The sequence below is a fragment of the Poecilia reticulata genome, chromosome 16 (genome assembly GCF_904066995.2).
Source record: "Poecilia reticulata chromosome 16, P_reticulata-male-v2, whole genome shotgun sequence".
Classification (NCBI taxonomy): Eukaryota; Metazoa; Chordata; class Actinopteri; order Cyprinodontiformes; family Poeciliidae; genus Poecilia; species Poecilia reticulata.
In genome coordinates this window covers 21,588,702-21,616,590 of record NC_088845.1, presented here as the reverse complement: position 1 = coordinate 21,616,590, position 27,889 = coordinate 21,588,702, and the positions used below count along the sequence as shown (strand labels likewise).

Below are 27,889 nucleotides of genomic sequence, written 5' to 3'. Positions count from 1 at the left end.
AAATTAACACAACGGGGACATTTTATTTTCACACCTGAATGCTCCTGTTGGGGCTGCAGTGGACTGAAAACCTATTCTGCCCAAACCTTTTGTGTTTTCTAAGAGCCTGAGTCACTTGGTGTCACCACAGAAGATGACGGAAAACGAGTTTCCTTTGATTGAATGGAGACTTTTTATTTAGCTCAAACAGATGCCCAAGTATGGTAACATATGGTCGGAGAGTATTTTCAGAAACCAAATAGCGGATGGCAAAACCAGTTATTTCATTGACATTAGAGGAAATTTTTTGGCATTTGTTTTGGCTAACAGCCTTATTTGCTGCTTTCTTGTTACAGCCCATCCAACAGCAACACCTTTACCAATCTAATCCCTGAAGTAAATGCTTGTATGATCCATCCATCCATCCATTTTCTTTACGCCCTTGTCCCTTAGTGGGGTTGGGAGGGTTGCTGGTGCCCATCTCCAGCTAACGTTCTGGGCGAGAGGCGGGGTACACCCAGGACAGGTCGCCAGTCTGTCGCAAGGCAACACAGAGACACACAGGACAAACAACCATTTACACACACTCACACCTAGGAACAATTTGGAGAGGCCAATTAACCTTACAGTCATGTTTTTGGATTGTGGGAGGAAACCGGAGTACCCGGAGAAAACCCACGCATGCACAGGGAGAACATGCAAACTCTGGGAATCGAACCCAGAACCTTCTTGCTGCAAGGCAACAGCTCTACCAACTGCGCCACTGTGCAGCCCTATGATCTAGTCAATAAGATTAAAAAAAACACACTTTTCAAGAAATGTCAAACTTTAAATTGTTCAAATTGAAACTGTAGGATTTTCTTTTATCTTAATACCAACCTAATTCTAAATATAATCATCAGCAATGTACAAAAAAAAAAAAACTTTTTCCCGCCAATGATGCAGCTCTGAATCACCACATATACAAAAAGGAATGGCCAGGTTTTGTAATTAAGGTATTCTTACATGAAAGCCCTGATTGCTACTCTGGAACAAAGATGGAGCAGGTCAGCAACTCCACTCAGCTACACCTTCGTCTACGCACACTCTCACAAAACACATTCACACAGGAACCCTGGGAGACTGTCTGCAGCACCATCTCTGTGGAGCTCAGTGGGACGCCGGTGTTATCACCGTGGAATATAAATACACATGCAGAGCATCATGTGGAGAGAAGAGGAGAAGCAGTCACACATTATACCTCAATATAAAGGAGCGTTCTCCATTGAACTAAAGAGATGCATTATTATTATCGCTGCAGCTGAATCCAGACAGAATCTACAGAAGCACAGCAGGATATTATTATAATCCCCAACAGGTAGAAAAGCAAAGAACCAATCAAAGTCTCCGGTGTTGCATTGAAAGGTAGCTGGGTCTAATAACAGGAATCTGATGGAAATCCAACTTTATAATATCCTTGCTTAGAAGAAAAGGAAGCAAGAGGAACTTAATATGAAAGACTAAAACCTGTGTGTGGGTCTAGATACACAAAGCCTGCTTTATATGGTTTAATTTTTTTCATTTTAAAATAATTGGAATACAGGTTGAATTATATCAGTACAAAGTTTTTTTTTTTCCTTTCAGTGGCCCAGATATTTGGTTTTAAACTTTTCTCACTTAAATTTTCAGAACTTTTTTCTTTCAATGTCAGCTGTGAAACAAGGTTTCTATTAAAGATTATTTTTTAACTGTAAGGTAAATCTGCAAACTGCAACTGCAGAAAAAAAACCCATCTGGTTTTGCATGGATGCAAATCAATTTTTCACTTGTTTATTTTATTTTTTAATTAACCATTCTTACTTCTATTTTAAACTACTCCTCTAATATAAGTGGCATGGAAGTTACATTGGCAAATTATTTCTAAAAGTCTTATTTGAATAATAATACAAAGAATCAAATGTAAAACTTAAGACAACAATACTTTCTCGTCAGTGAAACGTCCATTGGAAAATTGTTTCATTTTCCAAACAGCAAACATCATAAGTAAGCACCAGATTATAAACCATTTTTACTGAGGAAGTTGTGAATGCCCTACTTTTAATCAAAGTTAGCTGCAATGACGCGTTTAAAACGAAATTAAAAATAAAGCACAAAAAGTATAAGAAAAATCTCAAATTAATTATATTCTTTATGGCATGCAGAGGTATTTCACTGCCTATTTCAGGTATTTCCGACTGCAGTGGGCAGAGAGAGCAAGACTTCTGTAGATAACAGGAAGGCTGAGTACATTACCAAAAAATAACCGTTTAATTCCTTTGAGTGTTCAACTTAAACCTGTGATGAATCACTGGGTTGGTAAAATTTTAGTCTCTTTTGCAGAGGTATGCTAGGACCATAAGGTTTAAACAGTATCCTGGGTATTTATAATCACATTTAAAGAACATTTTTTAAATGTTTAACTAGGATAAAGACAGATGTATATAAACCAATAGCTAACACAACCAAAAACACAAACTAATGTGTCATTAGTATGATTGTGCATTTATTGTGTTTAAATAAACAAGCTCATCTAAATATATGTAATACTAAATATATAAGCAATCTCACATCTTTTTTGATTTTGACTATCTAGCATGGTTGTATCTGATCCTTTTGTGTTTTTTTTTCCTCTGTATCACCATGATGACACAGCACAGAGAAACATACTTCCCAGAAAGAAAAAACAAACATAGAAAATCTTTAATGTCTGAAACTGCACTGACACAATTATAAGCGTTGTAATAATAAATTAAATTAAATCAGATAAATCCTTAATTCATCATTTTAATCCAAATTAAAATTAATCATTTTAATCTTTTAACTTGTTTGGTATTGCAATTAACAAAAAACAATTTCTAAAACCTGCAGTCAGTGCAGGAGTTCAGATTTATTACCTATGTGCTTCTCACCCAAGAGCCAATTTATTATGATTTTATGGAAATGAATTGTTCATTGCTTCTCTCAGTGTGCATAAATAAATTGTACTTGTGTGCGCCATCAGCATCTCTGAAATGCACATTTAGCATATTACAGAGGAATTATATGCTTCAATCAATATATAACTGTATAGTCCTTAAAATAATTGCACTCTGTACATTTAATGCACTGTAGAGGCCAACACAACAGCTGAACAGGACGGAGGCTGGTATCTTGATGGCTGATTGCTCTTATATAACGACTTAAGAGTTTCCTTTCACACCAGTTGCAATTTCATTTTATGCATCCAGGAAATGTCCAGTAATTGTCTCATTACAACACCAGCACAAACATCTGTCACCTGAATTAAATTTGCTACTTGGTATATACACAAAATTAAAAAAAAAAACACGCTGTTTGAGTGTTGTACAAATTTCGAATGGCTCCTAAATGCACCTTTAGGTGGTGTAAATCAAATGAGTTTAGATTGAAACAATTAGCATTCTTCCCCAGCAAATGCTTTCTATTAGACTCTAATGCTGCTGCTGAATTGAAACTAAAGTGTAGATCAAAATTTAACCACACTTCTGGCAGAGTCAGGTTCAGAGCAATCGTTTTGTTTCTTCTTACTGGAGGTAATTTGGACTTTTAGGTCTCAATATCAATCTGATGAAGTCTCCAGAGGGAGCTAAAGATTAGGGTGATGCCAAGGAGGCCTTCCAACCCCAAAGACTCTGAGCCAAAGTTAAATTGTCAAAATACAATAAAAACATGCAGAAAGCTGGCCAGCAGTTAAAATAAAGGTTTTACTACTGTGATTCCAACAAATGTTTCCATTCATTATTGAGAATGAATGGAAACATTGTTTATTATAATGTAAATAAAAACAGATTCAGGGTTGATTCTCCTTTTACATTCATTTATTATCTTTTGACAGATGCAGGATTATTTCCACGGTCAAACCTCCTTTTTCCTGGTTTGTATTGGAATGTAATTATATGTCGTCAGTGAGATGATGATGTTGTATAAAGTGTAAATGAGAAGGCGAGGGAAAGACAAGCAAATATTTTGGTTGCATGAAAACATCTGTCTTGAATACATTTAGACTCACGTTTAATAAAACAAACACATTCACACACTAACAGCTTTCCTAATATCTGAAATGTTGCTTTGCGCATCAACTGTGTGACGAGATTTTTTTTAATGATCTTCGCACATTAGTAAAAACCAAAAACATTGCAAAAATGATTACTGAAGCAAAACAAATCCCCATGTTAACTGGGAATGTGCTAGCAGGAAGGCCACCCAGTACAAGATCCAAGACATCTATCTGTAAATCTCTGAAAACAAATCTTAAAAAGAACATCTTGGAACAGCTTGGTTTCAAACATAAAGTTGATTCTTTGAGAAAAAAGCAGCCTCAGCTCATGCAGACAAGAGCGAACAGTGAATGACACTCTGCTTATATCAGGAGTTCACGTTAAACACTAAATGTTTCCAGAAATCACAACTGTGACGGATTCATAAGCGAGGAATATGCGGTTCTGGCATCTTCGTTCTCACTTGTTGGGTGAAAACCTGACGTTTGCCAGTCAGAGCATTTCTCCAACATTTTCCATTACTGATTGCTCACAAACTCTGCATGTTGTTGGATACAACCGGATCCGCACTGACACTACACATGCTGATCTGCCAGCCTCCAAAACATTTCTATAGCAACAGACCGGAGAATCCATCCAAAAGGTATTTATCTCACTTATACGTTCAGCTTAAAGGCAACCTCCTGTCATGGAAACAGTGTGTGCTTTTGTCCTACCTCCAGAGATCTCGTTGGCATCGTCAGGAGGTCCATCTGAATCAGTCAGTCTCTGCGGCTCGGACTCGTCGTCTTTGTCAGCATCACCTCCAGCAGCTGGTTTAGCTGGAGAGAGGCAATGAGATGTTAACAGAGCAGAAATATAACACGGATTAAGAAACTTTATGTTGCCATAAATATAATGTGATAATATGGTTTAGGTCAAAACTGTTAGTTTCCATGATGAAATCACACACAACTCTTAATATTTCCATAGAAACAACCACAATAAAAACTGTACATACTTGTATTGTTTCCAAAACACCAAAGACAAAATCTCCATAAAGTTTTATTTAGTTCAGCACATATTTTATTTATGTGCTGAACTAAACAAGAAGCTTAATATACTTCCAAGACAAATCTGAATATCAAATTAGCTTTAAACCTCACTTGAATATTCAACTAACTTTCACACCATGTCTAGGTAATCAATTAGCACAGAACCTCACAGTATGATCTCTGCTTAGCAGGACCGGTGCCATCTGAACACTTTGACTAATCTGACATTTTTGGTCAGAAGCAAATTCATCATGCCAAAAGAAAACAACAGTCTGGCCCTCAGAAAGAGGATAATGTGACGGTGAAGGCTACATTGTCATTTCCAAATGTTTCATGATGCATCATTGCATAGTATTGGGGCGCAGATTCCTTTGCAGATAAATCTGGGTGTGGCTGAAAGCACAACTTTTTAAAAACTGAGGAGGAAAATAGTCAGAAATGTCACCCTTTGTGTCTCTGCCAAGATAATTGTTCCTAAAATATCCTCTACTGGATTTGATGCGTCAAGAAAGTGTCAAAGTTCTTCATCGTGAAGAACTTCGAGGTCCAAGAAAAACTCCTTTGCTGAAGCAACAGGGCATCAACGTCCTACCTCCAGCAACTAAAGCTGAACATTCGAAACACGGTGCTGTGTTTTGGAAATGTGTTCTTTGGTTTGATGAGTTGAGCTCTTTGGGCACAGGGGTGTTGGTTTAGTTTGGAGAATGAAGGGAGAGACCTTCAGCTCTAAAAACACAGTTGTACTGTTAAACGCTATTAATTACCAGAGTGCTGGTATTTATGTTGAAACTGATCGCACTGCCAGAGACTTTTAGTCCAAGCCAAGGAATGGAAGAGAGTAGAAACTAACTTTTAAAAATGAGACAATGCAGCAACAACAAAACCAAGCAGAAGAACAAATAAGAGAAAAGTGACACAGATGAAAAAAGACACTGCATAACAAAATAACCTGAGAGAATGTCCAAACAGCTTAAAACAAGACCAAATGTAATGATGAGAACAAAACAAAAAGACTATTTAGTTAAGTAGAAAAACAGAAAAGACAAGACTATTCCAGAAGGGCAGAAAGAAAATGAAACAAACCTTTAAATCTCCCCCGAAGTGGTCTGCTCTGCTCTCTGCCTCTAATAGCAATGACACTAATAATGTAGTCCTTAGACGGATTGTAGTTCGTTATTAAAACCTTTGGGTCAGATTTAGACACAATGACCTCCTTCTGCTGACCACCTAAAACGGAGAAAGAGATAAAATTTAAAAAAAGACAGGACATGTAGACACTCAGTCGCAAGAAATAGCAGCATTAGAATTACATTAAAATGTTTTATTGTAAGCCGCCGTCTAGGAAAAAGTAAACTCATTGTTCCACCAGAACAAGGTGGAAATATTTTTGTTATGTGGATTTATTTATGCAATTCTCATATAGACAATATATCTGACAAATACAAGCGGTTAAATGTGGATAGAAAAGTAAAATTTAATATTATGATCTTGATTTTGTGTTTGGTTTTCTGTTCTTCTCTTCTGCTAGATGCTTTCTGTGCTTTTACTGATCTTCTGGATCTGCCTTTGACAGGTTACTAAATTGTTGCAGGTTGACGATGGTAAACCTTCATACTTTGAGTTAATAGAAATTTCACAAATGTATGTGGGTTGAAACTGTAGCTGCAGAAATAAACAAATGTATAATACCGCTGTGGTGACAAGTTTACATTAATCATATAAAATCCTGCGAATGTGAATTATTCCCTTGTGTGTGTGTGTGTGTGTGCGTGCGTGCGTGCGTGTGAGCGTCTATTCTTCCTTTCCCTTCCTGCAAACTTTAAGCTTAGTGTGTCCCAGCCAGAGAGCTACAGAGTAAACTGCAACAGGTTACATATAACGCCCTGCAGTCAGGAGAACAGAGTGGTCATATGAGCCATGATTTAATGAACACAAGTCAAAAACTTACAAAAACTGGAAACCCAGAACATGGAGAGGCGGCAGAGCGCAACAATAAAACAGAACAACGAATGAACCACGGGAGTCCAGGACAGAGGAGAAAGTGGACACGACAAAGGAGCTAATCAGAGGTAATGAGCTGCAGCTGTGAAGGGAGCAAGACTAGACAAGAAAATGGCTAGCAGCTGGGGGAGGAGAGCAAATGTCAACGTGACTAAAACAAAGATGAAGGTAGAAGGAAGAGAACCTAAACAATAACAGGAATACATACCAAATTTAACAAAAAATAAACCAAACAGCTAAAAAGATAAACTAAACTAACAGAAAAAATAAACTATAATGAGAAGATAAAACTAAGTCCACAATACAAATCCAAAATTCAGGTAATGAACAAACTGAGTGAATAAACTGGGCTGGAGGGGAAAGATAATCAAAATAACAAATCTATACAAAGAAATGAAAAAAGCAGAAGTGCAAAATAACAAGGGATGAAACAGAAACACTCTCCTCATTCACCGAAGTTAATTATTGAACCATTTCAAAATTATACACAAAGACTCAAATATATACATACACACCCTGCCATTTGAAATTAGATCAGTTTCCAATGTTGCTGAGAAACCACACACTTTTTAAACCTTGAATTAAAAAAGCCACCAACAATTTGATATTTGTCAACTCTTCACTCTCATGTACACTTGCTGCTTTCCTGGGTTTGGAACCAGCTACTTATAATTTCAACACTACTCAACACCAACTTAGGGAGAAGTCAAAACAGAAACTTGCAGCAGGACCAATCGAAAGTCTTCTGAGAGATTTTACAGTCAGACAAGACAAAGATTGAACTCATCAGGTGCACGACATATAAAAGAAATGTTTGGAGGATTCAAGGTGAGGCGTTCACCCTAAAAAACACGGATCCGCCTGTCGGGTATGGTGTTGGGTTTCTGTGTTACATGTCATACAGAAACCCAACAGCAACGTGAAGAGGCAGAGATTCTCTCCTGAATTTAATCAGCCACAACGACAACCCGATTTTAAGAGAAACTCACCCGGAACAAAAACAGGAAGAAGCTTAAGAAAACATCCAGCCTGTCATTTTCCCCTGTGAAATCGATATTATCTTCTTTCATAAAAACCCAACTCTGTCTGTCTTTGTAGAACAGGAATATTATCCTGACCCAAAGGGTCAGTGGCTAATCTAACTGAATCCTTTGTGATCTATAAAGATGTTACCTCAGCAGCTCTGAACCAGCTCCATCATTCACCTCATCTGACTCAGAAACAAGAAGGAAGGAACACGATTTCATTCTTTTCACAGTGGTCAAAAAAGACTTTATTAACCATATGAATGCAGCAAAGATTGTGCTGAAATTAATTACCTGAAACTGCATTTTCAGCAAAAAGCTATTCTTTTCCCCCCGAGAAGGAAGGAGGCATGAAGCTGAATTTTAGTTCTATTCTCATGATATGAGTTTTATGTGAGAATCCCTACTCCTGCATATTCCTTTTTAATGCAGGCTGTAAAAGAATCGACTGTAATGTTAATCCCAGCTTTACTACCAGATGCAGATGGTAATGCAGTAGCAGTGAAGTGCCTGAGTCTTGGCTATGAATGCAGGCGCACTGCGACTACAGGATGAGGATCTTCTCAGCGATGATTAGGGTGATTTCTCCCAGGCTGAGGATGCACTGCATCTGCACATTGATCAGCGTGTGACAGGTACAAAACAAAGCAGAACATGGTGCATTCCTCAGCTAACCCAGCCTGACCTCCAGCGCGAGTTAGAAAGTGGTCCTGCTACTGTCCCCTCTGTTAGTCCCTCTTTTAAAAATCTGCTGACAAGCCCCACATATTCAGCAGAAACTCTCCCCCATGCCCTCCAAATTGGCAGAGGTGCAGAACAAACTTTGAGGTCTGCAGATCTCCCAGAAGTAAAATTTGTTCAAAGGAGTTTTGATAAGAAGTAAATTACATAATCCTTCTTGACAGATAAAAAAAATAAAAAAATCCAGTTCCTAATTCTTTCCTCGGGTGCCTGCAGTTACACTACTCTTTGACATAGTGTTTTATCTGTGCGTGTGTGTGCGTGCGTGCGTGCGTGCGTGTGTGTGTGTGCGTGTGTGCGTGTGTGTGTGTGTGTGTGTGTGTGTGTGTGTGTGTGTGCGTGTGCGTGCGCGTGCGTGTGTGTGTGTGTGTGTGTGTGTGTGTGTGTGTGTGTGTGTGTGTGTGTGTGTGTGTGTGTGCGTGTGTGTGTGTGTGTGTGTGTGTGTGTGTATTCTGTTCATGTGTGGAGGATCCTACCTGGTAAGCTGTTGTAGAGAAATAAATAGCTGTCGACATCTCCTTTGGGCTCCCTCCATGAAACTAGGAGTCTGCGGGAACTGTGCACTTTGAAACGCAGCCTCCTCGGAGCTGGAACTGAAAAGTAAGGCAACACTTAAACCAGACACAAGGATGCAAAAAGAGACCTGTGTCTAATTCAAGGAAACTTTCTGACCTGAAAAGTTTCTAAGCATCATTAGACATGTCTTAAAAAGTACTTAGAAAGCATCTGAAAGCTTCAGAATAAGATGAAACAAGGAAACAGGAAGGAAGAAACTGGAATGAAACTCAGATTGGGAGTTCACAGAGCTAAAGATGGAATAAATATGGTATTTCTCCCCCCTGTCACTATACAGCCACATATGTTGATGGAATGTTATGGCATATACTTGTATAGCGCTTTATCAAGTACAGATGACCCCAAATCAGTCCACACTACACTCAGTCATTCACACATTCATGCACACATTTACACACTGCTATAAGCTACATAGTAGCCTCAGGTGCCCTGAGGCAGTCTGACAGAAGCAGGGCTGCCATGCACCGGCGCCCCTGGGCCCTGTGATCACCGCCAGCAGGCGAGGCGGGTGAAGTGTCAAGGACACAAAAACGACAGAGCTGGGGTTGAAACTGCCAACTCCTCCAGAACAAAGTAGCACATAATTGTCACTTGGTTGGGGGGAAAAAATATGGATTACATTTTTTGTGAATACACACCGGTAACTTTGTAGGAGCTGCTGTAGGTAGGAGAATCTGTAGAACAATTGCAGAGTCATGCACTCAAGTAATTTGCCCTTTATGAAAGAAATACTTTGCCGAATGAAAGTCATAAAAAGTTTAGCTTGCAGCGTCCCACAAACCATGTACGGGAGTAAACATGCTGTGAAAGCTGATTTGTTTTTGCCCTCCATGGGAAACTTGATGTGTGCCAGAAAAATACGTAAGACTGGGGTGGAAATTAAACTTCAAGTTAGACAACGACAATATACGTACACGCAGAGATACAACGGATGTAACGGGACAATACCTGCTGAAGTGATTGAATTTATGTAAAGGATTTATAAATGTATGGTTCAGACAATGGATTTTATAAATGAATATGTCATGTTGTATGTGTCATTTTGTTTTTAGTTGTTTTTCTCTCTCCATCCATCCCAAACAGGCCTTCCCGGGTCTCTGCTTTCTGCATTTGTTAGTTTTAAATTACATTTCAAGAGGCATCTTTTAGAAAGTCCTGATTCTGCTGCTTCTGCCTGTGGAACCCTCATTGGGCCTCAGTCGACCACCTCTACAGACTCCTTGATAACATTGATTTTAGGTTTTCGTTCTGAGCCTGGAGTTCTGCATTTGGCAGCTAATATCTCAGGTTTCTGGGGCCAAGACTGGCCATGTGTGAAAGAGAAGGTGGAGCATTAATGCTGGATTTTCTGTATGCCTGCAATGGATAGCTGGACCTTGAAATTACTTTATTCCAAACTTCTGTCTCCTCAGTAGGGGCAAATGAACAAAATTGGTTAGTCTTAAATTTTTTTTATTTAATCTCTATGAACATCCATCCATTGTCCTGCACCCTTATCCCGGCACCCGGTGCTGGTGCCTATCTCCAGCTGTCGGCGGGCGAGAGGTGGGATCACCCAGGTCATCTCAAAGAACAGTTCTTTTCAAATATTAATTTTTTGCTAAATTTGTTTGATGGTATCTGAAACAGCAAAAGATTTAAGGTGCAGTGATGGTGGTGGTAACAGCATCCACCACACATCCATTTCATGACAGAGGTTAGCTATTGCCTAGAAAGTTGCTTTCATTTTGCATAAATGTGAAACTGTGTTGCCACCGTGTTCCTCTGGTTTGAATCATGTTTTGTATTTTGTATTGTGGGTTTTGTTTTTTCAGTTGTCGTTATTAAATCGGCCGCCTTTGTTTCTGCACCAGCCTGCTGGCGTTTGGGTCCTTTATTCAACATTTGACTGATAAAACAGCTACAAGAAGTCATTCTGGGTTCATGGGGTCCATCAGCAGTACTGGCTGACAATTCAGCAGCTCATGACTCATGGTCGATTATGTCGGCTTTCTTCCCACATCGTACTCTGAGGCAGGTTGTGTCATTAGTGCCTTTACTGCCGGATGTCCAGAAGACATTTAGAAAGAAACTGCATGTTATTCTTATTAGTGAAGAGAATACAATATATTAATATATTCATAGTAAAACGCCACTGTCTTAACAAAGCAAAAGCACGGATTTATTTTTAATGTGTTGACATTATAATCGCATTAAAATAATCAAAATGAAAAAGACAAAACAGGGAAAAACATTTAAGCTGCACATTCTAAAAGTTACATCCAATACATATGAACTGTATGTGGACCTGTGTTAATTAACATTCTAGCACAGACCAGATTGAGGTACAAATATCTGCATAAGATCACAATGCATGTTTCATGTGTCTAGTTATTGATTCAGCCATTCAACAAAATTGGCTAAGCATGCAATTAAAGCTATTAATTATTTACAATTAAGTGATTAATTAAATATTTTTTTTACCATGTCCCAATCATTGACCTTAAAAAAAGAACCAAGTCAATCAAAAGCAAGCCCAGCAGAAAATGTTACATTTTCAATCATTTTCATAAATTGACAAATTGTAAAATTGACTGCCTTAGCATCTTATAGTTTTTGGAAAACATGAAATTTTCTTTAAAAATCACATAATTTTTGTTCAAATATATAGAAAACAACGTAAATGCATTATTTAACATAATGTCAGTGCTTGCTTAACTTTTTACTAATGGAGTCGCGCAACTCCTGGCACTGAGGCACAAAAGCAAAGTCAATCAAAAGAATCACATCACTTTATAATATTTCATGCTCTATAGTAATTTGCAAAAACATTGATATAACACTTTAAGTTTTACACTTTCCTTGCTGCGTTTCTTAAGCGACGACACTATGCCACCTATCCAATATTCTAAAGGCACAGGCTGAAGATGTATAATTAAACCACACAATAAAAATCTATGAATAATTTTCAGTGCATGATGGCGCTCAGAAGATTACTACCTTGGTATCACTTAGTGTGTTTGATGGTAGGTGAAGTGAGTAGGTAGGATCTTTATAATTGGGTGAAAATTGCCTGGAGTGCCCCTACTTTTGCTTTGCATGTGAATGATCACACTCACCTACTGAATTATGGAACAAACCTATAAGAAAAATACTATATGTAAATACCCACTATATGTCTGGATGTCGAGATTTATGAGCAAGATGATGATTGTATCGGCATAAAATTTTGATGAATGACTTTTGGAAATCACCCCAGGATGCCAACAGAACATGAGGGCCTCTGATTACCCTTCAACAATCTCTCACGTCATATGGCCGTAAATATCATCCAACCGCTCCACATTTCACATTTTCTTTCTGGATAGGAGTGCCCACCTTTCATGCATTCAGTAGCGTTTCTCTGTGTCTCACAATATCATGTTCCGTGGACTTCATATTGTGTCTAATATCAAATCTTGGCAGATTTTGGCATGTCAATAAAGCTCTTCATGAACGGTGGCTAAACAGACGACTGCAAGAAGCATCATTAAGCTGAAGGTAGAAGTTCATTGTTAAAATTTTTTTAAACAAACATATAAACAATAGATTATGCAGAGACTCCAAGAAGTAGGTTTCTAATATCACCTTTGCAAATCCAAAAATCCTTTGTACGACCATTTATGCTTATGCTCCCTCAAATGGCTAAAAATTGAACCAGCTTTACTTAAACTACATTTACACAATGTTACCTTGATGAACCGCTATTTCTGCTTTTCTGATACTGTGATGGAGGTAAATACAACACTAATTGAAGCAAGACAGCAGGAAAAAGTGAGTAATTTCTAAAATACAAAACAAAAACCACAACAGAATTAGTAAAGACAAACAATAACAGAATAAGTAATATTATAGCCATAAACCCAAACAGCAATTTCTTGAAGCACTCCGGGAAAAAAAGTTGCCAAATTATCAATGTGAAATAAATGCAAATTAATTCCTAATGTATAGTTCACATGCTCTCCTTTTTCTAGCCATCATCTAAAGGGTCTTTTAAAATTTGAGCTTGGGTTATCTCTCTTTCAGTGTGTAGACTAAAGATGTCATTCAGCTGTATGAACTGGAATTATGTGAGTTAATGTGAAGCAAACACGGTTTGAGATTTCCGGTCTGAAAAGGGGGATGATTCCTGTCAGGATTACGAGCAGAGAAAGTTCAGAGGGAATCCTGACTGATGAGTAAATGCTCACCGGTGCATCACTCTCCCACCCTCCTCTCAGTCATTGTCCTTCACTTCAGCTGCAACAGAGAAACTTCCCATCTTCTGACTTGATTTCCTCTCCAACTTAAGTTGTTTTTTCCCCCCAAACATCTTCTTTCCTATTCTTTACTTCCACCTCACCCTTCAGTCTTATTCTTCACTGCTCTTTACAATCCATTCAACATTCATTCAAAAATCTTTTTTTGTCCTAACCCATGTTTATCTTTGAACTTGCTTTGAACTTACCATTCCTTAGCATCACCTTCCTTCTCATTTTAATCTCTTATCCTTTTCTTCTCCAACTCTCTTTTTTTTTACAGCTGTTTCCTTCTCAACCTCGTCTCATATCAGTCACACTTTGATTTTCCTTCCTCTTTTATCCTCTCGCCAACATTTCTACTTAATTTTTTTTTCCTTCCTTGCTTTAAGTCCCTGGCTACCGCTCTCCTTGTCTCTCCAGATAAGCCTGGTACTGACTCCGCCGAGTATTCAGGCTGCAGGAGCTCTGCTAATGCTCAGGATTTATGGATGACAAATGCTCGCTCTGTCACCGCAAGATAGCTATCCTGTACCGAACCTGAGGGAGAACGCCCGGGCGTGCTCACTCAACGTGGCGGCCGTCTCGTTTGTACACAAACTACTCTGTTCACGGAGGAGACAGCACTTAGCGCAAATCCACTCCGGCTTCTATCCACCTCTCCCCTCTTTTTATCTCATCCACCGCTCTCATGGAACCCTTCTCTGTTTTATCACATCTTCAGGTTTAAACTGTCTGCCTCTCATCCCATTCTGCTCTTTTTTTTTCACGTTTTATTTCACCCCCTCCATCACCACCTTACACTCCTGCTTGTGGTACAGTGAATTAATGCCTTTTTGCACCCTTTCATCACATCCTTGTGTAAGTAATGCCTTTTTCTTCCAGCAGTCATCTGGCTGCTGCACTGAGTGTGTAAGACTGAATACTAAGCTGCATGATTACACTGTTGCCCTATCAGTCCCGTTCAGTCATTTGGTCAAGGTTGAGCATTTAAATAATAATAGCAATAATAATAAAGAAGAAGAACCAAGAAGACAATCAAAACTCTGTCATTACTGATTATGTGTTAAAACACATGCAAACGTTTATGTAATTGATGTGTTCAAACAATTCACTACATCAGAGTTTCAATTAAAGAAACGAGTTCCACAAAAACTCGTGATCCAGATTCATGTACACACAAAGTGTTTTTTTCTGTTAATGCAATCCGCATAGGGCAGCTCATGCTTTGAATATTTTAATGACAGAACCGAGGAACATTACAATCTTCCAGGCAGTTTTCTAAATCCATTAAACGGTGGTTAGGAACAAATCACATCTGTGATCATGTGTGGATTGGTGTCTGTTGCATATTAAACATGTTTATTTTATTTTTTTTGGTCTTGTTCATTCTTCAGTATTTTCTAATTTAATCATGTGATTTAATGCATTAATCATATTCGAAACCATCATCCTGGTACTGCAGATGACCTTTAGCTTTCATAGCCATCTTTAGCACAAATGCATGCTAAACTGACATGAGATGATTAAAGTGGATTGCCCTGTTAAAAACTGAACTCGACTAAAAGAAATAAGATCTATAGGGATGTTTTAACTCATAATTGTTTTTGCTATGACCTGTGCAAGGAGAGTCCTTGCAGGGTGACTCACAAATGATCACTGCTGAACAAGCTGGCTGTTCACAGAGGGCTGCATCCAAATATATCAGTGAAAGATTCAGCGGAAGAACAGATGTGTGAGGAAAAAGTGCATGAGCAACAGGGTCAAATGCAGCCTTGATAGGATTATAAAGAAAAGCCCATTGAAGAGATTGAGGTAGATTTTTAAGGTATTGAATCCAGGTATTGGAGTCAGAGCTTCGAGGACTCATCCAGAACTCTGGCAATACGACTGTCGCACTCCTGGTGTGAAGAAATCCCTATGCCAAAGATAGGAAGGAGAAGGCCTCAATGGTCCGAAGTTATCTTTTCAGATAAAAGTTAATTTTGTGTTACAAAATTAAGGTTACAGAGTCTGTAAATACAGTGGAGAGAAGCCACGTTGCTTGAGGTTCGGTGTGAAATTTCCAGTTAGTGGTGATTTGGAGAGTTTTGGTGTTTTCATGCTTCCTGATTGCTGACAAGTTTTACGAAAACGCTAATTAATTTTAGAGCAGGACTTTCCATCGGCTGACTCTTTCAAAATGAATCAATACTGGTTAAAGGACAACAGTATCCCTCTGTTCGCATAAGCCAACAAACTGCTAATCCTACAGATAATCTATTAAATGACATTACTATATAACAGCTTTTTCACCATGAAGATAAATTACATCAGACAAACTGAAGGCATGGTGTTAAAGGAACCGCTACTTCCATAATGCCGCCGCGGAAACACGGGATGATCATTTCTATTTTATGCTGCAATAAATGCAGCAATTCAAGCAAAAGGAGCCCTGATCAAATATTGAGTGGATACAATCTACATTATGTCAACAGAAGACTGACTTCTGTGTAATAAAATCTTTTATTTGGTTTTAGGTAATATTTAGATTTTCTGAAAAATTAAATGTTAGGTTTCCATTAGCAGTATGCCAGAATCATCATAATTGCAGATGGAAACAAAGGATAACAGGGCAAACTGTTCAAACCTGCTGGTATATTCACAGCATTTTTATTTTCTCAACATGGATTTGTGGTGCATCTCTGAGCTAAAACCTGCACTGACATTTGTAGTTGAAGGTTGCTGCTTCAAAAATCAGATTATATGACAGATACTAAAGGCTTATAAATATTCACACTATTCTTAATAACTCAGTAACACTGAGGGATTGTTTGTTTTGTGGGATTTTTTATTTATTTATTTATTTATTTTGGAGAGTGTCATGAATATAAAAGTCACAACCTCTTCATATGTCTCGCTGGGCAAGAAAAGTAGGTTTTGCCCTCCTGCAGTGCCATTTTCCATATACGGTAGGGACGATTATTTTCACCATGTTTGAAAGTACAATTCAAAAATATGTTCTTGACAAACTTTGTCCAAGCTCATCAAATTTAAGGCACATCCTCGTAGTTGTTCCTGTACATTTATATTCGTTTTGTTATGTGGGGTAGAAAAAAAGCTCGCAGAAGAGAGTTGCGCTCAAATGCAATATCTGCTCAACTTTAACATCAGCACAATGTTTTAGAAAAAGAATATTTATGTTCTGAAAAGCTTGTAGTCTATTTCATGCTTGTCACACAGCTGCTGCTTTAGCTGACGCGCCCTGTTTGTACCTTCAGCGCTGTGTAATTTAGCTTATGCATGCATTCTGGATGTAGAGTGACCTGGATACGGTAAAGGAAGCGGCGCACTCACCAGTCACACTGCTTTTATAGTCTGTAACTTTCTCCTAAAGGGCTTTCAAAGCATTCATCAGTTAATGCTGCTCATTTACAGTCACAGCAGGCCATGAGAATCATCAATACTCTCCGTCGGTATTAGAGGGCCGCGGTGCCTCTCCGCTAACTCGACGCTCTTTTTTAGTGTGAGGCTGCAGATGATCGTGACAGGCTGGATTGCAGTCAGCAGAGGCAGATGAGAAGGTGACAGCAGCTGCGGCTCAGATAATTTGACAGTTTTTAAATTCAAAACAGGTTGTCCCATCTCATCACCGCTTTTGTTTATGAATAAATGATTTCCCATCATTGGCTTCTCCCCTTGGTCATTAGAAGTGAAACTACTGCCCAACACTCTCAGTAATACTAATGCACTCCACACACACACACACACAAAGCAAGTGCAATATTTGTGCAAATATGCATTTTAACACATAATCTGTTTTGATATATCCAGAAGCTAAATATTGATCCGGGCTGCCAGCTAATCAACAAAATCAATCCCGGTAATTAACCATGCAAGTAAACACGCATAAAGCCATGAAGCAACAAACACCAACCCACGTCTCCAATAAAATCTTTACGATGCATGACTTATTCAGAGCTGGATGAATACACATTTTAAAAAGAGATTTATCTGACTGGGAATGAAGTCGGCTGAAAACAGGAACATAAGGTATCGGTCACTCGTTTACCCTCTGGAGAAGAATAAACTGAGAACCAAGTTTGCATTTTTTTTCACCGGCTTGTCTAAAGTTTTAGAAATACATGTATTTAAAGAAAATTGAGAAGTAGGTTGTTGAAAATTCTGCACAGCTTGATTTTTTTTAAAAAGAACAGTCATAGCTGTTCCCATGGGTCGGACAGAAGAACGCTGCAGCTCAACAAAGGATACAAATTATGTCCAAATGCTGCTACCTGAAATTACACAAGTGTAAATTAAGCCATACTGAACTTAGATAAAATTATTGATAGAAAATTGAGGTTATTAGACATTCAATACTACCAGTGTAACCAGAAGTGTTTCTTTACGGGGGTTATACTTTAAATGGGTGGTATTATGTAAAATAGACGTTTTTTAACATCATGTTATAATGTTATTCCCTCATTGAAAAACATACCTGCAGTGTTGCTTTGACTCTTTCATGCAAGTTTGAGGAACACTTGACAATCTACTGTGCTCTCTGCTGCTACGGCTCCACTGCAAACTGATGATTAACTAAAACATGTAGGTAGACCTTCAGACTCCATTCTTGCACTAGTTTGGTGTGGGCTGCTTTTGATGGCTTAATCTATTAGATGTATTCTCTTCTTGAACCAGACTCACTTTGTGAATTACTCATTTTTCGCCTCATTACTATTGCTAACAAGTGACAACTATGTTGGTGCAGTTTTCCGTACCATTATCCTATCCTGTAGAAATATTTATGTTAGTAGCACTCCATTGTGTTTGCCTTGAACATTTAGCTTCTTTTGAAAACTTGTTTGGCTCAAATATCTTCAGAGCTTTGCTTCATGGATCTGATTTTCTTCAACATGGTAGACGAGAGCAACGCCTGCAAACAAGGCGCCAGTTCTTCAATCCATCTCCTGCAACATTCCACCATCATTCATGAATAAGACATAAAGATTCTTGAGCTACTCCTCTTGAGGCACACTGTTGCCCCGAAGCCCTAATCATAACAATCCTTCTATGCTGCACTCCTCATCTGTGGCCAGGAGAGGCAGCTCAAATGAGCTTTCTCCATTGGCTGGCTGGACCTAGCCTCTGAGAGAAGGTGAGGGGCTCCATTATTCATCTGAGCTCAGAGTAAAGCCTCTGCAAGAACCAGTCAGTTTAGGTAATTTGAGCAAGAATGCAAGTCGGCTGCGTCTGTTTGGAGGTTTTGTGGGTAAGATCCACTGGAAGAAGACTCCAAAGTTGACCTAGAACTCACTAATAGCACAATATTTTCCTTCTGCTATTTTCCTTCCAGAGTAAATGTTTTGTTACTCTGGAACTCCAGAATATGCCGGAGGGTATCAGCAGGAAGAGAGATGTCTAGGTTTCTCTCCTGCACCCCCGTCACCTTCATGACCTGATGGCGAATAAAAATTATTCAGAAATATTAAACCAGACATCTGTGTTGCTGAATCCTAATGTTGATAGGAAACCTCCTGACCTTCTGTTGAACAAAACCTGGAAACTCATGAAAAATTGAACAGAATAGAAATTTTTAAGGACGTATGAAGAGTGTAAATGTTTTGTTCCTTTCCCTTAAAAGTCTATTTGCAGAACGGCGCGGGCTACCTGCAGCCTTCAGTGGTATACTAAATATAGTGGGAAGTCTTCTTGTCAGCAGTACTGCTGCGAGCATGATAGTTTGCTGATATTCTAGTTTCCCTCTGCCGTGGCTAATCCTATCCTCAGCCTACATTCACAGGCTGAAACAGGAGCTTGCTAATTTAAGATGCAGGTGTAACATTCAAGCTTATCAAAAGTGTACAGAACGACACTACAGACTTTGCTGACATTGAGAAGAAGCTGAATGCAGGTCAAACACAAACTGACTGGGCAAGTCATGAGTACATCTGCTGAAGCTGACAGCATTTACAAATGGTTAGAATGAAAGCATCTGCACCTTTGGATAAATATTTACTGTATGTCTGGGGAAACTTTAAGGACTCAGTCAGAAAGAGAAGCACTTTGAAACGGTAAATGTTGCTTTAGTGGCAGCTACTGGAGACACTACATGGCAGACGAACCGAAGGATGCACAGAAGAAGAAGCAATCCAGATACCGATTGTCTTGCTTTACTTCCAGACCAGTGGCAGCATTTCCTTCCTCGTAATAAAACTTCCTGGTCTGGCGCAGCCCGTTGGAGGGAGATCCTGACAATATCAAGACATTTCAGTAGCATGTACAAACATCCTGAATGAGCAGAGCGCTCTCTAATCCTCCAGCTCAAATCCACGGTGACCAGATGTCGCAGCTTACAGAAGCAGACCCAGCAGACATTAATGACCTCCCTAATGAAGGGACAGAGCAGCACTTCCTCCAGCAACTGGGAGGTCACTCCTGTTTAGTTGTGATTGACTAGGATCAAACCGCAGTCTTCCAACGCAACATGAAAGAAATGCTGATCAGAGGTGAGAAATATGGAATGCAGGAGAAAGAAAAGAAAGTAAAGAATAAACTAAAAGGCCCTGTTAATATTGATGCAAATAGTTAAAAAAAAAGGAATATGTAGATTGAGTTTGAACACTGTCCACACTAATTAAGATTTTGGTGAGTTAAACTGTGATTTTTAGACAAAAAGTGGAAATTTAAAAACTGTATTTGTGGTGAATCCGTCTGGAATCAAAGATTAGGTCATAATAGCTAATTTCATACCTGTCAGCAAATTTTAAAATCTTTAGCCTAGCTCTGCGTTACGAATGCTCAGGATCTGCTTGCTTTCAGTTCTGATATTGTCAATATCAATATCATTGCCTCCTTCTGGTGCAGCATCGGTAGTGCAATCAATTATATTATGTAAAAGAATCAGTATGAAATTCTCTCAGCATCAGTACTTAATACATATACTATTTTAGCAGAAAATATAAATTTTTTTAAAAATAATCTAATTGCTTTAAATCAAAAGATAACATAAAATCAATTATTCATACTGCTGCTGAAATGAATGTATTGTAATGAGTAGCTATAATAATAGCTGTAATAATCTAGAATAATTAGACATTTTGATACGTAGATGCACAGAGAAAACACAGGTAAGTTTCCTGCTGATGTAAACATGGTAGCATCATGGCTAATGCAAAGGAGAAGCTTTAAAGCTGCAGTAGTTTGTAATGCAACTACTAATACAGAAAAAGACAGGAAATGAAGAAAATGACAGGACACATGAGGGGCAAAGGTGCATGCATCTCTGGTTTCCTTGTCAACCGATCGCTCACTGATTCATAACAAAGTTTCCAAGCACAATTTGAGCCAAATGTGGCAATATTCTTTTAATGAGAAACAAGTGAAAAGTAGAAACAAGTGGGGAGGGGGCAGCACTACACTAATACATTATTCCAGCTCTTCTATGGTGTCTCATTAAAAGAATTTCAGACCGCAGGGACAGTATGGGAACCTTTAGATTGTAAAACCTTGGTAAAGATGATTGGTTTACCTTTTTTTATTTTTATTTTTCCCAAAAAAGGAGAGCTAGATATTTGTTTAAGAAAATTAACCTGATTAATGCAGATTGAGTCTGAGCACAATTTACTCTTGACATTTTTTTAAATGATTGTTTACAGCAGAACGATTGCCGTACACAGCAGACCAACATAATCCACTCAGGAGCCAAACTCAAAAGAGAACCTTAAACACAGAAATAGTTCTAATCATTAATATTCATAGGTGATAAACTGATTAGAGAATGCATTTTCAATGTTTCAATGAGAGATTCTTTAAATTAAACCTGCAGCTTTTCTGGTTATCACTCAGCATGAATGGAGATCCTGAAAGGGCGTACAAGCTGCTCACACACCCACATACTGTATACTTGCACATAAATGCAAAGCGAGGAGAGCTAAATATTTAAGACTTCCTCTGCATCATGTCTGTGTGATTACCGTCCACACACGACCCGTTGTTTTGACGGTAGACGCCAAATGCAAATAAACTCTCCCGAGGTCTGATGAGTGACTTAATGTCACACACTATGACTCAGTCATGAGATTATTAAGGGTATCCAGGGAATTATGCCCGAAGGGAAATACTGAGCCTTTTCTTAGACCTGTTGTCATGAGAGGGCAGGCAGTGGAACAGGTCACTGAATTCAAGGGAGCAAACATAGATGACAAGCTGACCTTCCAGCCCAATGAGGACCGTGTGCGTAAAAAGGCAAGGTAGCATCTATTTCTCTTATGAAAGATAAGGAGCTTCAACACAAGTAAACACAGCTGGTCTACTGGGAATTCATTGAAAGTGTTCCCCCCTTTAGTATCGTTTTTGGTTTGGGAATCTTTTGGCTAAACATAGAAATAAGGTCAACCAGGTAGTCAAGCGGGCAGGTAAGATAATCATCACCAGCAAATGTGTCCTCTTGATTTACATAAACATGCTTTAAAGAAAGAAGCAGTTCAGATTCAGCACATCCTCTGCAGTCCTCATTGAAGCTGCTGCCATCTTGTAGAAGATGGATGGTCCCATTAACATAAACAAAAACCCATTTATCCCTTCAGCTGTGTTGATTCTGAACAAGCGATACCTTAAAAGGTAACACAATCACTAGAACATTTTTTTTATTTTTTTGAACAATATAGTGATTTAAATATTGTTTTTTTTTTACAAGATTATGTAGTTGGAGTTTTGTTTATTCTAGTTAATTCTGTGGGTTTTTTGTTTTATTTGTTTATCATCTATTAAAAATTTCTGCCATTTGTCCAAGACATACAGTATCTCCATATCAAAGGTGATGGATGATAAAGTTATTATATGTGAGCTCAGACAATAATTTCTGCAGTTATTGCAACTGGCTGTGAGTGAAAAACATCAGCACTGGATGTGAGTCATTGTGCACTTTGGTTGTTAAATGTTTAATTCCAATGAAGAATGAGTAATGCAGATTAAGGCTGGATTCCCACACACCATTTGCCAATATATGGGATTTTACTTAAGCCTTTATTCAGGTCAAAATAAGTATAGATAAAATAGAGCATGGGAAAATATCTTCCAGACTTCAGTCGCTCTTCTAGTGTGTAAATCAGGGCTCTTCAGGTCCGCTCCTCAGGAGCCACTATCCCCTAAATTCAGGATTCATCCAACACAACTGGACTCACTCATTGGATTTATGTGTTTTGGCTGCATTCATTTGTGCATTTAAAACTTTGCACCCATCTCTTCATCGATCCATTTATCAGTCCAAATGCACTCATCCACACAGGATATGAATTAATTTATTCATCTAAACTCATGCATGCATCCATCCACCATTCTGTCCCTAATTATTTATTTTTCCTGACTTTCTTGCAGTCTGCCTGGTTTGCAGGTTGCATGTTTAAAAAGTGAGAATTCAGAAAACGTGACAAAAATTTTGAAATAAAAAATGTGTAGGAACCCAGGTTAAGAGAGCAAAAACCGACATCAGTAAGAAGAAACATTTTAATGTATCAGCTTCTTATTGACAAGCACAAATCCATCAGGATTTTTAACATTCTCTAATTAAAACATTCACCCAGAAGAATCACTTCTCGGTTTGATCAACCTGGGCTTACGTGTCTAATTGCAAAGCACACTGAAGTGTGATGCATTGTGCAGCAAATTGCTCTGAGAAATTACAACAGCATGAGGCGTGCAATCACAATACGTTTAATAAAAGGATGATACTTTGACAGGAGGTGCCATGCTCCCCGGGTGAAAAGGTATAATGACACAAAGGCAGTATGATGATGAGTCTGATGGGATCTGATCAGAGTTGGAGAGTCAAAGAGAGAGAGAGAGAAAGAGAGAGAAAGAGACAACAAAGGGACCTGTAAGGATCAAAACACGGGAGAGGAAACAGTAGAAAGGAGGGAGCGTGAAGTGGAGGGGGTCAATAAGGTGAAACTTGGTGGGAGGAAAACGAGGGGGTTTACTGAACATGATCTAGAGGAGCTGAATGACTGGATACGGGGGGGGATGTTATTAGGATGGTGAGAAACAGACAGAGAAAAATGAGGAAGGGGTCCTTACCTTGACCCTGAGCCTTACTGGGGTCACAGGAAACAAAGACAAGTAAAACCAGCGGGGCCAGAAAGCACCACCTGACCTCTCCCATCAACAACATCCTCAACGTTAGCAGCCTAGACCTGCATGGAGAGGGAGAAGTTTGAGTTAGTTAGGGAACCAGGTAGAGATCGGATGAATTTAAAGGAGTCTGTATAAAGCAGCAACAGAAGCAGCCTGAATGCCACTGAGGCGTTTCAGACTCTGGGAGCAATTCAGTCCAATCCACTGATCTGGAATCAGTAATTCATGCCTTAAACTCCTGCTTTTCTACAATTACAGAGCAGAAGTCTGTAGTCTAGACTGACCACAGAGCAGTGGTCGACCCTCCTGCCTACACTGAGAAGACTGGGGCAGAAACAGTAGAGGACTGTGTGTGAAAGAAGAGCTGAGAAATTAACAAAAGGCCCAACAGAAAAAAGGGACAAAGTGACAGAGAGGAGGACCGTAGTTTGACTGACAGTTCCAAGGGATCATTTGATGAGTCCTATTGTCTGACGAAAAGCGCAAACACAACAGAACCTCTCCTCTTTTCCTCTATCTCCCCATTTCACCTTTCACTTTTTGTTCTCTGCATCCACTCCCCCCCCCTCCCCAGTCTGTCTCTCATTATTACAGAAGAGATGGAAACATTAAAGACGCCTTATCATCTGACTCAAGGGATCAACACAACCTGGCTGACAGTCACATGAAGAAAAGAGCAAATGCACCAAAAATTATTTGGATCTGAACAAAGTAAGTATAACCCTGAGCCAGTGGCACTTAATGCTATGAACGATATGGCTACCTGTCCAGGGCGTCTTCTGTGATGGGGCTGCACAACGGCATTAAGGAAATAGCTTATTTGCATCTCCAATAAATGGAGATTTGGTGTCTAACTTGTCCAGCTCGGTGTATGAATAACTAAGTTGGTTATTTGACTGCATTCATCTAAAAGGGCTATTTCAATTTCTTAATGAATCTGGAACCTTTGATCATCCCAAATTTAACACAAACAAAAACCAAAAACATAAGCTATGTTAGCCTAAACAAAAATCTTAGACATAAAGCCACCAGTCCGCAGACACAAAGTTGGAGTTTGATTTGAAGCTTATAACTCAGAGTTGAATCATTTCAACTCCAAATCTATATGTATCTATAAACCACATTTTAAAAGAAAAATGTTTAAAATGCTGCACAGTATTGAGGAAATACATAAGTTAATATAACAAAAAACAAAACAAAACAAAAAAAAGCAAAAGCAGAAGCAAGACTGGAATGACTAAAATGAATGCTTGGAAGCTCTGGGAAGCGCTCTGCTGTTTTTAACTGGTAAAATCTGAGGGTCGAAATGATGGAAGCACCTGTTCTTAAAAAAATATGCAGGGATGGCATCAGAGGAAGAACCTGAAGGTTTCATTGCACCAACTACTTTGTTTACAAATTAAAGTGAAACAGGCTCAAGCTGATTGAAGACAGACAAGCAGGGAGCATAGACGGATGGATCAATGACCTGGTGGACTGAACCTTATCAACAAAGAAGTGATTAAATTGTTACAAATGAGAACTTGTGGATTATGATCATTTGGGACTATAATTTGAAGAAAATGTTTGCTTTTCTTCATTTTAAAAGTGCTCCGTTAACGTTCGCAAAACTTGTTCCATGTTTCTGAATCATGACCAGTTCAACAGCAATATATCTAGATTGCTCAGACTTGAAATGAATAATTGACTGTACAGATAATCCTCATAGCACAAGATAGGATGTGTGAAAGCTTTGTGGGGGGGTTTTCCAAAGGAGATTATTTGTTTACTCAAAAATAATGTTAATGTCATTCCAGCTGTGCATCACTCTCAAGCATTCAGTCACAAATATCTCTTATAAGTCGTTACATATCAAAACAATCCATCTAGGAAGGAAAACCTAACAGTGTTAAAAGAGCAGAAAATTGACAGCAGCTTTCATTGTTTTCAAAATGAAAACAATCAGACTTTATGAAGGGGGACTTAAAAGGGACTGAGCAAAAATAGACCTTTCTAAGCACCACACAGAAGAGAGCAAACAACAAAAAACAAAGATTTGTTTTTGTTTGTTCTTTTTCATACCCATTTTCTCTTCATGCAATTCTTAATGCAAGGCAAAACTGTTCCTTTCTGCCTTGTGTCATGTTCTTGGGTAACAATGGCAGAGTTGCCACCCTGTAATTTGGTGAATATAAATACTAGACTTAAAAGGTCACCCTGATTGTTAGCTAATCAGTTTATTAGGGAAAAATGCTGTTGTCTAACACTGCATGCAAAACACAGTTTGCAATCATTCTCTGAAATTGTTAGGAGGCATAAAAACAAAACAATAGCAGATGTGCACATGAATAGATTGAAGAGAGAGAACATGTGAAAGTCAGTGATGCAATGTTCATCCCTGTAATTTGCCAAACACAGTCATAGACTTTCAGGTGTATTTTTTAATTATGTTTGGTTAAGATAAGATTATTTATGTATTGGTGTCATATTTTTGCCATTTCTAAATATCGCCTCCACCTCCTATCTAACTAACTACAGCATAAATAAACTTAGTTTTGGTTTTTGTTTTCAGAATGCCACCCTAAGATTAAAGGGGCCCCATGTGGTCAGTCTGTCTGAAAACTTTCTGGAGGCGCCCCTGTTGGAAATCAACAACTACGTTCTTTCTGTGCAAAAATCATCTCCCCATTTTAATAATAATAATAATAATAAAAAACCTCTTCTTTATCAAGTTTCAAATAAATTTTCTAAATTGTCATTTGAACTGCCGTCGGCCCACAGGTGCATGCATCTTTGGTTTCCTTGTCAGCCGATCGCTCACTGATTCATAACAAAGTTTCCAAGCACAATTTGAGCCAAATAATCAGTCAGCATGCCAAATGCAGCGCCGTTCAAAGACTCCTGCGTATATTAAAATAAATAAAATCGCGCTCCTACCTCTGGACTCATGAATTCAAAGCGTCTTTTTTTTTTTTATCCCCAAAGGAGATCCTCTGAAAACCAAAAAATGTCTGAGAGCTGCCGCTGCTTCCTCCTGAAGCGCTCCTCTCTCCCTCTCTCTCTCTCCCTCTTTTTCTCTCACTCCTTTTGGGACGCGGTCAGTCTGGAGAGTGGGTGTTTCTCTCCTTGTTATTCAGACATCCCTCCCTTCGGCTGATCCTCCTCGTCCCAACCCTTTCCTTCAGCGTGGTACATCTCAGATAGAGAGACAAACATGAAGCAGCGGCGCTGCAGAGAGTCCTCCTCCAGGTGTCAGATCGCTCTCAGCCCCCCCGGGCTCCTCCAGTGCGCTTCCTCGGACACAGTGGGACCTGCCGCGGACGACTTAATCCGTGAGCTGCGGCTTCAAAGGACCCAGCAGGTCACTTGTGATGCTCGCTTGTTTGTGTGTTGACTTGTAAAGGGAAAGTCTCAGGATGGCTCTGTGCGCTCGGAGCAGGTGCCTGGCCATGCCCTGCCGCGCTGCCAGCTTTGATTTTAAAGGAGCAATGACACTGCTTTTTAATCGGAACTGAAAACACACAGAGACACACCCGTAGGTGTTGATTCCCCCCACCTCCACCAGCTGTTTACACTTTATTGTGCTTGCTTCCACATTTTCAGAAACAAATAATCCTTGAGGCTTAGTTTGGGTAATTCTTCTCATTAAAGGAGAAAAGTGCAAAAAGAGTTGACCAGTTATTTTATTTGTTGCCTTTGGAAAATAGTCAAAGTCTTATTTGAAATAAAATGGAACAACAACATAAGACAAATAACAACTGAACATGAATCAGATCAAATTATGACCACGATAATTTATATATGCTTAATGCCAGAGTAATGAGTGATTTAGTTTTTTCTCAACTTTGAATTTTTTTCATATTTGGTGGAATTGGGTCAAATGTTTGAATGGTGATGTTAATCCTACATTTACACTCTCTAATTCAATTTGTGTTGAATTTACCCTTTAAATGCAGCAACACTTTGCAAACTAATCTGTCTGATTGTTGTTTTTAAAAGTAATTTCTTCCCGTTAAGCCCATTTTGGGGACTGGATCCACACACCATGGATAAAATGAACTGGCTTCAGTCAGTTCATTTTAATTTGTGGGACACCAAATCTGTCTTCTTCCCAAAAGCTGTGGCTGGTGTTTATAGCTGGATATAATTGTTTG

The 27,889-nt window shown here is 38.9% G+C and overlaps 1 protein-coding gene across 5 annotated transcripts in view; it reads right to left on the bottom strand.

Moving 5' to 3' along the window:
- Positions 1 to 27,287, bottom strand: part of col14a1a (collagen, type XIV, alpha 1a) — a 123,487-nt gene extending 96,200 nt beyond the window's left edge. For 2 of the 5 annotated variants that reach the window (XM_008432271.3, XM_008432273.3), the window contains exons 1-5: positions 26,673 to 27,283; positions 23,700 to 23,815; positions 9,291 to 9,407; positions 6,131 to 6,274; positions 4,730 to 4,834 (exon numbers count right to left, since the gene is read on the bottom strand). In XM_008432271.3, the coding sequence (XP_008430493.2) occupies positions 4,730 to 4,834; positions 6,131 to 6,274; positions 9,291 to 9,407; positions 23,700 to 23,793 (460 nt within the window). In that variant the 5' untranslated portion in view covers positions 23,794 to 23,815; positions 26,673 to 27,283. Of the gene's footprint in view, positions 1 to 4,729; positions 4,835 to 6,130; positions 6,275 to 6,995; positions 7,147 to 9,290; positions 9,408 to 23,699; positions 23,816 to 26,672 lie in introns of those variants that run through there. The other 3 variants (XM_081616797.1, XM_008432272.3, XM_008432274.3) reach the window with 3 other exon arrangements.
- Between the last annotated feature and the right edge of the window lie 602 nt (positions 27,288 to 27,889).